General features: G+C 41.2%; 1 protein-coding gene across 2 annotated transcripts in view; it reads right to left on the bottom strand.

Annotated features, from left to right (window-relative positions):
- MDN1 (midasin AAA ATPase 1) overlaps positions 1-13,093 on the bottom strand; it is a 159,079-nt gene that overhangs the window by 2,853 nt on the left and 143,133 nt on the right. For both annotated transcript variants that reach the window (XM_084827091.1, XM_084827090.1), the window contains exons 92-99: positions 12,061-12,262; positions 10,197-10,370; positions 9,048-9,199; positions 8,224-8,304; positions 6,385-6,500; positions 5,525-5,699; positions 4,852-4,925; positions 4,628-4,742 (exon numbers count right to left, since the gene is read on the bottom strand). In XM_084827091.1, the coding sequence (XP_084683217.1) occupies positions 4,628-4,742; positions 4,852-4,925; positions 5,525-5,699; positions 6,385-6,500; positions 8,224-8,304; positions 9,048-9,199; positions 10,197-10,370; positions 12,061-12,262 (1,089 nt within the window). The remainder of the gene's footprint in view (positions 1-4,627; positions 4,743-4,851; positions 4,926-5,524; positions 5,700-6,384; positions 6,501-8,223; positions 8,305-9,047; positions 9,200-10,196; positions 10,371-12,060; positions 12,263-13,093) is intronic.

The following is a 13,093-nucleotide window of genomic DNA, read 5'->3' on the forward strand; positions in this document are numbered from 1 at the left end:
ATTTACTCTTGCTCTAAATGGGCTAACACTTTGACTCATTTTTGTAAGTGCATCTCCAGTCAGTCTCTCTCTCTCTCTCTCTCTCTCTCACACACACACACACACACGTTCATTTCATTCAACTGTGTGTGTATATTTTTCATGAAATGTGCCCCTTGTTTCAGCTTCTACTTATTAGCATGTTACATGGGAAAGACTTTAAAGCACCAGTAAATGCACCTGTTGCATTCTAAAATGTGAGTGCTAATGCTACTGCTCAATGTAGGTGCCTAGGTACACCAATAATACTTGCTGGTAGCCTAGGAGAGAGTTTAGATATCCCATGTAAATTGTGATGTTATCTTTATAGTCTGCAACAGTTTTCTGGCATACTGGTGATCTCTGTGAGAATAGTCTAGTACCAGTCTACTTGATGGAGGCACCCTCACTATCATTTACTGAGAGGCTTTTATTTGGTCTGACAATGCAGCAGAATGCCTAACAGAATCCTGATGTAGTAGAGTGGAATCAACTAATGGAGAATCACATGTTTAATGCTCCTCGGGGGGAAAAATCCCTGCAGGTAAAAAGCTACAGCAAGGAAAAAGGTTCTAGTCCAATCCACTCCCTGCTGTGCTCATTTTAAACTTTGTTGTTGTTCAGTCGTGTCCGACTCTTCGTGACCCCATGGACCATAGCACGCCAGGCCTTCCTGTCCTGTGCTCTCTCCCGGAGTGTGCTCAAGTCCATATTCATTGCATCGGTGATGCTATCTAGCCATCTCATCCTCTGCTGTCCCCTTCTCCTTTTGCCTTCAATCTTTCCCAGCATCAGGGTCTTTTCCAGTGACTTTTCGTATCAGGTGGCCAAAATATTTGAACTTCAGCTTCAGTATCTGTCCTTCCAATGAGCAGTCAGGGTTGATTTCCTTTAGGATGGACTGATTTGACCTCCTTGCAGTCCAGGGGACTCGTAAGAGTCTTCTCCAGCACCACAGTTCGAAAGCATCAATTCTTCGGCGCTCAGCCTTCCTTATAGTCCAGCTCTCACAGCCATATGTTGCTACTGGGAAAACCACAGCTTTGATTATACGAACCTTAGTCGGCAAGGTGATGTCTCTGCTTCTTACTATGCTGTCTAGGTTGGCCATAGCTTTCCTCCCAAGGAGCAAGTGTCTTTTAATTTCATGGCTACAGTCACCGTCTGCGGTGATCTTGGAGCCCAAGAAAGTAAAATCTGTCACTGCTTCCATTTCTTCCCCTTCTATCTGCCAGGAAGTAATGGGGCCAGATGCCATGATCATTGTTTTGTTAATGTTGAGTTTCAAACCAGCTTTTGCACTCTCCTCTTTCACCCTCAACAAGAGGCACTTTAGATCCTCTTTGCTTTCTGCCATTAGGGTGGTATCGTCTGCGTATCTGAGGTTGTTAATAATTCTCCCAGCAATCTTAATTCCGACCTCTGATTCATCCAACCCGGCGTTTCTCATGATGTACTCTGCGTATAAATTAAATAAGCAGGGCGACAATATACAGCCTTGTCGTACTCCTTTCCCAATTTTGAACCAATCGGTTGTTCCATGTCCGGTTCTTACTGTTGCTTCTTGACCCTCGTACAGGTTTTGCAGGAGACAGGTAAGGTGGTCTGGTACTCCCATCTCTTTAAGAATTTGCCAGAGTTTGTCGTGATCCACACCATCAAAGGCTTTAGTGGAGTCAATGAAGCAGAAATAGACGTTTTTCTGGAATTCTCTTGCTTTCTCCATGATCCAGCGAATGTTGGCGATTTGATCTCTAGTTCCTCTGCCTCTTCGAAACCCAGCTTGTACTTCCGGTAGTTCTCGGTTCGCATACTGCTGAAGCCTAGCTTTTAGGATTTTGAGCATCACCTTGCTGGCATGTGAAATGAGCGCAATTGTACGGTAGTTTGAGCACTCTTTGGCATTGCCCTTCTTTGGAATTGGAATGTAAACTGACCTTTTCCAGTCTTGTGGCCACTGCTGAGTGTTCCAAATTTGATGGCATATTGAGCACAGCACTTTAACAGCATCATCTTTTAGGATCTTAAATAGCTCAGCTGGAATACTGTCATCTCCACTAGCTTTGTTGTTAGTAATGCTTCCTAAGGCTTACTTGACTTCACTGTCTAGGATGTCCGGCTCAAGTTCAGTGAGCGCACTATCATGGCTATCAGGGACATTCAGATCTTTCCTGTATAGTTCTTCTGTGTATTCTTTTCACCTCTTCTTAATCTCATCTGCTTCTGTAGGTTCCTGCCTTCTTTGTCCTTTATCATGCCCATCTTTGCACAAAACGTTCCCTTGATATCTCCGATTTTCTTGAAGAAATCTCTAGACTTTCCCATTCTGTTGTTTTCCTCAATTTCTTTGCATTGTTCATTTAAGAAGGCCTTCTTGTCTCTCCTTGCTATTCTCTGGAACTCTGCATTCAGTTGGGTATATCTTCCCCTTTCTCCCTTGCTTTTCGCTTCCCTTCTTTCCTCAGCTACTTGTAAAGCCTCATCAGACAGCCACTTGGCTTTCTTGCATTTCTTTTTCTTTGGGATGGATTTCGTTGCTGCCTCCTGAACAATGATACGGACCTCCGTCCATAGTTCCTCAGGCACTCTGTCTATCAGGTCTAATCCCTGAAATCTATTCCTCACCTCCGCTGTGTATTCATAAGGGATATGATTTAGGTCATACCTGAATGGTTTAGTGGTTTTCCCTAAGTTCTTCAATTTAAGCTGAAATTTTGCAAGAAGCAGCTCATGATCTGAGCCACAGTCAGCTCCAGGTCTTGTTTTTACTGACTGTATGGAGCTTCTCCATCTTTGGCTACAAAGTACATAATCTGATTTCAATGTTGACCATCTGGTGATGTCCATGTGTGGTCGCCTATTGGGCTGTTGGAAAAGAGTGTTTGCTATGATCAGCATGTTCCCTTGACAAAACTCTATTAGCCTTTGTCCTGCTTCATTTTGTACACCAAGGCCATGCTTGCCTGTGATCCCGGTTGTTTCTTGACTTCCTACTTTAGCATTCCAATCCCCTATGATGAAGAGGACATCTTTTTTTGGTGTTAGTTCTAGAAGGTGTTGTAGGTCTTCATAGAACCGATCAACCTCAGCTTCTTCGGCCTCAGTGGTTGGGGCATAAACTTGAATTACTGCGATGTTGAATGGTTTGCCTTGGATTCGTACTGAGATCATTCTATCATTTTTGAGATTGTACCCCAATACTGCTTTTCCCACCCTTTTGTTGACTATGAGTGCTACTCCATTTCTTCTAAGGGATTCTTGTCCACTGTAGTAGATATGATGGTCACCTGAATTAAATTCGCCCATGCTTGTCTATTTGAGTTTGCTGATTCCCAAGATGTCAATGTTCAATCTTGCCATCACATGTTTGACCACCTCCAGCTTACCTTGATTCAGTGATCTTACATTCCAGGTTCCTAAACAATATTGTTATTTACAGCATCGGACTTTGTTTTCACCACCAGACACATCCACAGCTGAGTGTCCTTTCGGCTTTGGCCCAGATGCTTCACTCTTTCTGGCACTCCTTGGAAATTCCCTCTGCTCTTCCCCAGTAGTATATTGGACACCTTCCGACCTGAGGGGCTCATCTTCCGGCGTCATATCTTTTAGCCTTATGATACGTTCCATGGGGTTTTCTTGGCAAGAATACTGGAGTGGGTTGCCATTTCCTTCTCCAGTGGACCACATTTTGTCAGAACTCTCCGCCATGACCTGTTCGTCTTGGGTGGCCCTGCACAGCATAGCTTATGGCTTCACTGAGTTACGCAAGCCCCTTCACCACAACAAGGCAGTGATCCATGAAGGGGCATTTTAAACTTACAGGGAGACTATTATATCAGGAAGATGTAAAAAAAGCCCAGTTGTTCCACCTGCAGTCTGAAGTGCTACAATCCAGTCTGCCACCAGTCAATCATACTGCTGCAATCCAATCTATCATTCTGTTGCATGCATAGACCAGGCCCATGACATTGGTGCCTGCAACGATCAAATTTCTTCTGGCATTCTGCAACCTATGTACCAGGCTAGTGCAGTGAGATATTCATATATTCAGCTTGTGATCGACAACAGTTTCAAGATCCTTCTTGCTTGTAGTGTTGTTGAGCCACGTATCCCTCATCTTGTAACTGTGCATTTGGTTTCTTTTTCCTAGGTGCAGAACCTGGCACTTATCCCTATTCAATTTCATTCTATTGTTTTCTGCCCAGCGTTCCAATCTATCAAGATCACTTGGTCTTCCAGGGTATTAGCTATCCCGCCCAATTTTGTGTCATCTGCAAATTTGATCAGCATTCCCTGCACCTCCTCCTCCAAGTCATTAATAAAAATGTTGAAGAGCACTGGGCCCAGGACTGAGCCCTGCGGTACCCCACTCGTTACCTCTCCCCAGTCTGAGAAGAATCAGGCACAAGAGCTATTTAAAGAAAAACTCAGAAAACATCTTCCTCAAAATGCTAAAGTGCACATATCTACAATATATACATTGTCCTCTGAATTGCAGCCAATTTTTTTCTCTCATTTCCATCTATTACAGATGGTTTACAACAGACATTAAGAACTTTTAATGAAAAGGCAGCACCATTCATCCAAGAAGTAATTCTGGAGATACCTGAGCAATCTTAGTTTTCTTTTGTTCAAATTTGCAGAGCTGTAGTATTCGGGTTCCTGATTGGTCATTGAATTGTTCGTGGAATGGATGTAGTAGCTGAACTGTTTCTCCAAAACTGAAATAAAATGAAACGCGTATTTTAAAACTGTGCACTGTTGTGCAGGAGTTACATTAATTTTTATTATAGAATCTTTAAGTAAGTTTAGGCTTTAAAATGTCCTTACCTACATACAGCAATCTGCCCCACTTCTAAGAGAGTCAATGCATTTCCAATCACTGCCAGGGATTCATAAGCAAGCTATAGAAAACAAGTTGAATCAAGTTGGAGTCCGTTTTATATATAAGCTTCATATACAGGTTTTACCTAGATAGAGAATTTTACCCTTAACGGCAGCCTAAAAGCAATTTTAAGTAAACAGAATGTAACATTTGGCACAGAATTAATAGTGAACCAATCCCACATTCTAAAAATACTTCCCACTGAGGAAAACTTTCCTTAGAAATACCATAAGGAAATAGAGAATAGACATGATATATGCCAGAGATGCAATTTGTCACTTTCCTGTAATCTTTTCCCCCAGGTGAATATATCCCAAGTGCTAAATTGTCCCTGCTGCAGGGATAGAGATGAATGCACATCCATCATAGTATAGTCATATGTTAAAATCCCTAGCCTCATTACTAGTCCTGGGTTGGACTGGCATCTGGGGTAGCCCCCCATGGTGGCAGACCGAGGCAAGCTAACAGTGTCAGCTGTAAGGACAGACAGAAGAGGAGGAAGAAGCGGAACAGTATGATGTGGGCGGATGCCCCTTAACTGCAGCCTGAAACAAATGATATATTAATGAATTCAGTGTTTAAGTTCACAATTTAGCTTCTTCACAATTTCTGTTTTACCTGTTTCGAATGGGTGTCTATCATACTGGCCGAGTCATCAAGGGCCAAACAAATCTGGTACTGCCGTTTGCTGGGTTTGGTCCTTCGTAGCCAGATTTTATCCTTTCGAAACTGACTAGCAATATAGGGAATGACTTTGCGCATGTTCAGTCTTTTTCCTGTTCTATAATCACCTCTGGTGGTTAAAAATAAAATGCAAAATATTAACAGCATGGACACTTTAGGAAAAAGACACTTGATAGAATAACCATTTTAAAGAAAATGTTTTACATGAACTGACAGATTATGAATGATCAAAAATACAGACAGAAATTTACTAATAGGGTTGGTTTCTTACCTTAGGCTTCTAGATCCATATTTACACACCTATATATTTGCCCTGATTTTTAGGAGATCGGATACTGACTCATAAGGTCATAATTCTGAAAAAACTTTAAAATGTTTCTCACAGCTCTTCTAACAATCAGAATAATCTATGTTAAAATGCGGAAAATGTGGCTCTTCTTCAAAGTAATGACAATTGCAAAGTGAATTTGGATTAAAAAAACTCAACAGAGGTAGAATGCTACCAATTCTGATAGCCACATCACCCTCATTTGCTATAGAGACAGAGCTGTAATCCCACCTGCAGCCCATACAAATTATGCAAGCCAAGCCAATTTGCGTAATGTTTCCTATTTTGTGTAACTTATTCTGGTTTTCCTTGTCGTGCCATGCATGGGTAAGGAGCACTGAATCCCTGACTCCACCCTATGAAAATATGGTTAAGCCATTCTGGCTGTGAAGATTACTTAGCGGGCAGATAGTGAGATTATATAGGCCAGGGACTTGCTTTTAAACCGTAAAGAGACCAAACGTACTTCAGCTTGGCTGCCTGCGTTGGCTCCAGTATGAGTCGGAGCTGTTCACAGAGCTGCTGAGAAAGTGGCGCAGTGAGTAGATGGTATCTCTGCCACATGTCTGCTGCTGCCTTTTCCTAAAACATTGAGACACAAGACAAAGCACACAATATCCATTAGTAAAGAGTAAAAAGCTCATAAAGAGTGAAAAACCATTATATCCTGGGAAAATTATGAAGTGACACGTTTAGGAAAAAATGTTTATTAAGATGAAGTCACAGGAAGTGTTTAGAAAACACCAATTTTTTAAATTTCCTCTGCTTATTTTTCAGCTTTACTAACTACTACAAGGAATAATGCACTATGCTTAAGTTATTTAGTCTGCCCTAGTTTGGATGGCAATTCCTGGGTTGTTTAAGGAAAAAGGTTCTAGTCCAGTCCACTCCCTGCTGTGTTCATTTTAGACTTGCAGGGAGATTATATAGGGAAGACTTAACCTGTTTGTTCTTGGGTTAACTCTGGGTTGTTTAACCCACAAACAACCCAGCGTTTCCGGGTTTAGACATAATTAAAAGTGGAAACAACTCTTGTGCCCTCTGCTTGTTCCTGCAATTCCTGGATTAAACAACCCAGGAATTGCCACTGTGATATGTGAACTGGTTCACACACTGTACTGTTAAGATTGTTAAGACACACTGTACTCTCTTTTCTCAAATGAAAATGTATCAGAAACATGAGGGGTGTGCAGACTTAAGGCTACAGGATGTACTTGTTTTTTTTACTAGAAGCTCAAGGTCCACCAACAGTAGTCAGGTTCAAAATAGTACCTCATGGCAAACTTACTCCTAGTAGAATTTCTTTAAACAGTAATTTCATACAAAAATCCACTTCTGGTTCCCCCACCCCAAGCTCTCTCCATTTCAGAAGCCTAATCTAAATGGGGGGACATTTTTTTTTTTTTTTGCTGTTGTTAAGAAAATAGGAGTCAGAAACCCTGGAAACCTACTGCAAATCACCCAGAGATCTACTAGTTGATCCTGATCTACCTTCTGCCCACCACTAAAAACATTATATGTCATTTAGATTTATCAGATTTTAGATCTGGTGTTGGATTCAGACAAACGCCACTGGAAGAGGGTGGGTGGAAAGTGAATTTTCTGTTCCTTCCTCCTCTGAAAATCTATTCTAAGAGTTGGAGGATCCTGAATTAAACTCTCTTAATTCAGGTTAAATTAATGCCCTTTCTCTCAGGCATTTGGCGGCATATAATGAGTCTTTTTGATGGATTATCTTTGGTGGATTGTTTTAAATTGTTTTAGACATATGTTGTTGTTGTGCATGCTGTCTGTTTTATGTCCTTACGTGAATGGTTTTTATAACTCATATAATGTATTTTAATGGTTTTTAATTTTTGTGAGTTGCCCCGAGAGCTTTGGCTATGGGGCAGTATAGAAATATAATAAATGAATGAATGAATAAGTGAATGGGGTGCCAGGGAAAACTGAAAAGAGGCACCTGCTATACCCTAATAATTCAGGGTGCATCAGTTGTAACACTTTTCTATCAATGCTTTTATCACTCCCCCAAGTCCTTTTGAGTTATCCTTGTCTTAATATCATGTGGTACAAATTAAGCAGTTTGCTATGAACCTTTACAATGATAAGTGCCACTATATACTGCAGAAGATTGTCATGGTCTACCTGTATGTTTGTGGTGATTAAAGGACAGTTACCGGCACCCAGTATTTAACATTGCTTATCATTGCTTCAGAAACAAGGTTTTAATTTCTCATACCATGGAAAAATGTTTTTAAAAACCATGATAAAAATGTATATATGCTTGATTAAATACTTTACCAACCTCAGCAGAGTTTCCAGTCTGCCAGACTTCCAGCTGCTTCTCTAGTTCTTGTCTCAGCTGTTCAGGATTCTTAACAATGTGCTTAAATATAACAAATTGGAATTGGAATAAAATAATATGAACAGATATTTAAGAACAATATACCTACAATATGCCTCCAAAAGCAAAAACTAGCATTACAGTGCTCTGTTTCAAATGGGAGAACACTGCAAGTTCTGGATTGCTGAATAGTCTCCTCATATGCTGGGAGCAACTACCACCCCATCTCCACCCAATGAGGGGAGGGTGCACGCAGATGTAGGCTGCTAATATACCTTGGTGGTTCTTCTGTGTGCATACAAGACTGCCAGAGCTGAATCTATGCAGTGAGAGTGGGCCCCCCAAATCCATACTTCCCAGTCCCCCAAGAAAGTAAAATGCAATGCCAAAGCTAAGAGTCCCCACCCTATTTTGGACAGTTATGTGCTGGAGGCTCATTGCTACACTTGTATTTGTTCAAATCCGAATGCTACCTTTAACTTTTTACATATGTTATGTAATGAAGACTAAGTAACGTCTTCTTCAAGCCATCTGCTTTGGTTTAGTGCAAACCCATGTGAATAATGCAGATCAAATTTATAAGCTGCTGTAAGATCACACAGTCACCTGGTGTATCTCCCATTCTGGTCCCTAGTACCATCTGCATGTGAAGGTCCTACCTCAATGGAAGCCAGATATCTGAGTCAGTGCAACGTGAGACTAATTTTGGGATAAACTGCACTTATAGCAACACTATGACCAGGTAAATCAATTAACATATCCTATTTATGTAACTGGTTGCTTACTTGGACAGTTGTATCCCTCAAGAACTGGTGGGCAGTATGTATAGTAGAATGCTTGTTTCTATCTGGCTTTACTTCTAATGGTGATTTGTCTACTCCACCTTCTTCATCTTCAGAACTGAGAGCTTGGCTGTCCAACTCCACTTCCTCAGATCCTGAATTGAATAATACATGTTCGCTTAATATTGTATTCTCCCATTCCAATTACTGTATGGCTACTCTATCTTGGCTGGTTTAATACGTTGTTAGGAATAGAGATGTAAAATTTCCAGAAATTTTGAGGCCTTGGGAAAAATTGAAAATTAAGCAATACTTATTTTTTTGGCATTCTTTACAGATCTAAAGTCACTTTGTTGCTTTAGGACGGCCTTTCTCAACCTGTACCCTACAGATAGTTTAGACTTCAACTCGCATCAACCTCAGACAGCATGGCCAACAGTTGGGAATGCTGTGCATTCTAATCCAAAACATCTGGAGGGCACCAGGTTGGGGAGGGCTGCTTCAGGAACATAAAGAAACCTTTCTGTTCCTAAAGTTATTTTATGTATAACTTTGCTCATAAAATTATCATTATATTTTTAAACTTTTAAAAGTAAACTCAATTAGTAAATTTGTAATTAAACTATACTTTTTCATTTAATGTACCAAGTATATACCAAACATTTATGGGCAAGAATGCACAATGATGACTCCACTCACATGCTGGGAAACTGAGTATAAACATCTATCAGTAAAATATACTTTAGATCAATAATTTTAATACAGTGTGAAAGTAATAACAATGCTGGGAATCTTACAGAGAGGATTAAAAACCATTTTTCCCCATAGCGTCATTATTTTACAGACATTTTACATCTCTAATCCTTCTATAAAAGTGTTCTTATATCGTTTTTAGAAATTATTCTGGAGGGAGTAAAGACTTGGTAACAATATATAAACACTTTGTCTTACATTCTAAAAGAAAATATTTCATAATCCAAAGCTGTTCAATTTTTCCAATTTTTCAGAAAAAAAAAATTTCTCCCTGAATTTTTCCAGGTGTTTTTCCAGGCTTTCATATTAGGAACATTAACTGCCACAGCACTCTCTTGAGTGAAGTCAAGAAATTATTCCTGGAGAATGTAATTCTTAAGCTAACAAGTTGACAATTACCAGATTTAGAAGCCCCAGACATCTTTACTTCTGGATTCAGTTTCTCAGTCTCTACAGCTTTAAGATCCTCAGCCTTCTGAGCTTCAGTTTCCATAGCTATGTCTTCAGAAATTGGTTCTTCATTGTCCTCACTAACGGGCATGGCAGTTTTTTGTTGTTCTTCACTAGCTACATCTGATGGAAACAAAAACAAGTCAACCAACATTTTTAAACTATGAATGTTCTCCCATATCAGCATACCAACAGCCATGAAGTATCTAAAGTATTACTTATAACTGCATTTGAAAGTGTGTGTGAATGGAGGGGGTGGGGAGCAACTAGGGCTGGTGAGATAATATTATGAAAGTCAGCATTTATATAGCCCTTTGGAGTGTTAGTGCTCCACGTGCATTATCTTGTACTCCTTCCAACCATAATGTAAGGTAGGGTCAGTATTACTATCCCCACATTGTTCAGGCTGAGAAAGAGTAGCATGACAAAAGAAAGCCACCTAGTGAGTTCATAGTTGAAGCAAGATTCAAATTGGTGACTTCCTAATTTGTAGCTCAGCCTTCTAGACACTAAACTAAGATCTGTATGAGATGAGTTCATACAGATAACCAAACTATCCCAGGTAAGCTCACTTACCCTGTAGCAGCTTAATAGTCTGTTTCATTCTGTCAAGTGTTGAGGATTTCACCAGACATCTGCACTTGATGTGTGGTAGGATGGTCATGTATATATGGGGCTCAAAAGTTTCAGACTCGATCATGATCAAGTCTGAACTTCTCAGACGTTTCACTGAGAATTTTGGCCCCGGTCCTTCTGCCCTGTCCACCAATGGAATGTAGCCCCTGAGAGCTTCTCTGAAATTGAATTCAGCTCCAAGCAGAAAAAGATCTGACATCCTTGTTCTAGATCCAGGGGTATCACGTTTAAAGCTGTTTGGCTGCTATCTCAGAGCTGACCACTACTGTACAAGAGACCTCTGGGCAATACTATCTTCAGTGTGTTATAACACAGCATGGGCTGTAGAATATTGCAAAGCTGGAAAGTATCTTACTAAAGAGGATAATTTTTAAATAGCTATTTGTTTTAAACAAATTTTAAAACAGTTACCTGTTGATATGGAGAAATAAAATATGGCTGTCTGTTGGGCTTAAAATACTTAAGAGAGCAATCTTATGGCCCGCTAGACACTGTCTAGCGGGCCATAGAATATGGTATATTCTGGGAACTGACCTCTCCCCTCATCCACACTGCCTCGGAGGCAGCGTGGAGAAGCCCCATTCTCCGCGCTCGGAAGATGAGCACAGAGCGACTGAAAAGGGGCAAGACTGGGGGGCGTTCCAGGGCGGGGAGAGCGGAGCTGCGTGTATGACACATCCTATGTGTTGTATGGCAGCTTCCTCTCCTGGGCGGCCCCCCCACCACTAGACCATCAAAAACGGCTGTCTAGTGAAAAAGAGCAAGGAAGGAATGGTGTGGAGGGAATGATCCCCCCGTGCCTCTCCTGCCTTGCTTTGGATAGGCGGTCGCCTCTGAGGTCAGAGGCAGCCGCCTATCCACTTAGGATTGCGCCCTAAAAGTGCAATCATATTCATGTCTACTCAGCAGTATGACCTATCGAGTTCAATGGGACTTACTCTCAGGTATTGCAGCCTAAATTGTACAGAATTTACTATGAGACAGGAGCAAACACAAGTTAGTCAAAATAAAAGTGCAGTGTAAATGAATGTAAAAGCTGGTTTAAAACTTTCCCCTGCTGTAAGCATGCACCACTGCTTTTGTTGCAATAAACAGGCATGCTCATTTTCACAAAAGTGAAAGAAGAGGATTTAAAATAATCTGGCCCTCTGACATCATGCTGTAAATGCTGCCATACCATAGGTCTGTGCATCATAGGATTCACTGCCTTGCTTAATGTGCTCAAAAGCATCTGCTTCCCCCACATTTTGTTCTGGCTGAGCTGGAGTCTGCTCTGCTTCACTGCTGGACTCTACAGTTCTCAAACGCTTGTGAACATATTGACTGTGATCTCCCATTGAACGCTCATTGTCAGCTTTTCCAGGTTTTCTCTTCAAACTCTGAAAAATAGGCAAGCACAGGCATGTATTTTCAGCAACACTGAGCAAAACCAAACTCAGATTCAGAAGCTCTATTAATGTATCATCGTTATTCAAAGAGAATATGCGCACAAAAAGCATTTGACCAATAACGGAAAAAGACTTCTGCAGGTTGAACATGCATCTAAGATATGCTTGATGAACATACAGAGTTGCACGAGTGGTGCCCCACATGCAACCCTTAAGGTAACAGCTTCATATGTATGTATGTATGTATATACTGCATTTATATCCCGCCTTTTTTCCTCTTGCAAGGAACCCAAGGAGGTTTACATTATCCTCCTTCTCTCCATTTTATCCTCACAATAACAACCCTATGAGGTACGTTGGGCTAAGCATCTGTGACTGGCCCAAAGTCACCCAGCGAGCTTCCATGGCCGACTGGGGAAGGGAATCCAGATCTCCAGTCCAACTGTGTGAATGTATGATTCTGCCTTAGACCAATGGTGTGATTCAGTCATCAAGCAGAGGTCACTGCCAGCCCTGTTACTCGAGATCCTTTTAGCTTTGGAACATCTGTGCATGTGTTCTATCCCTGAGGTATTACCTCTCCCAACTCAGAGGCTCAAAGCCTAGCTTCTGCTTTCTTCTTGTTGTTGTTGTTCAGTCATGTCCGACTCTTCGTGACCCCATGGACCATAGCACGCCAGGCCTTCCTGTCCTGCGCTCTCTCCCGGAGCGTGCTCAAGTTCATATTCATTGCATCGGTGATGCTATCTAGCCATCTCATCCTCTGCCCTCCCCTTCTCCTTTTGCCTTCAGTCTTTCCCAGCATCAGGGTCTTTTCCAGAG

Source organism: Heloderma suspectum, chromosome 1 (assembly GCF_057233095.1).
Source record: "Heloderma suspectum isolate Gila_16-S chromosome 1, 16-S_ref, whole genome shotgun sequence".
Classification (NCBI taxonomy): Eukaryota; Metazoa; Chordata; class Lepidosauria; order Squamata; family Helodermatidae; genus Heloderma; species Heloderma suspectum.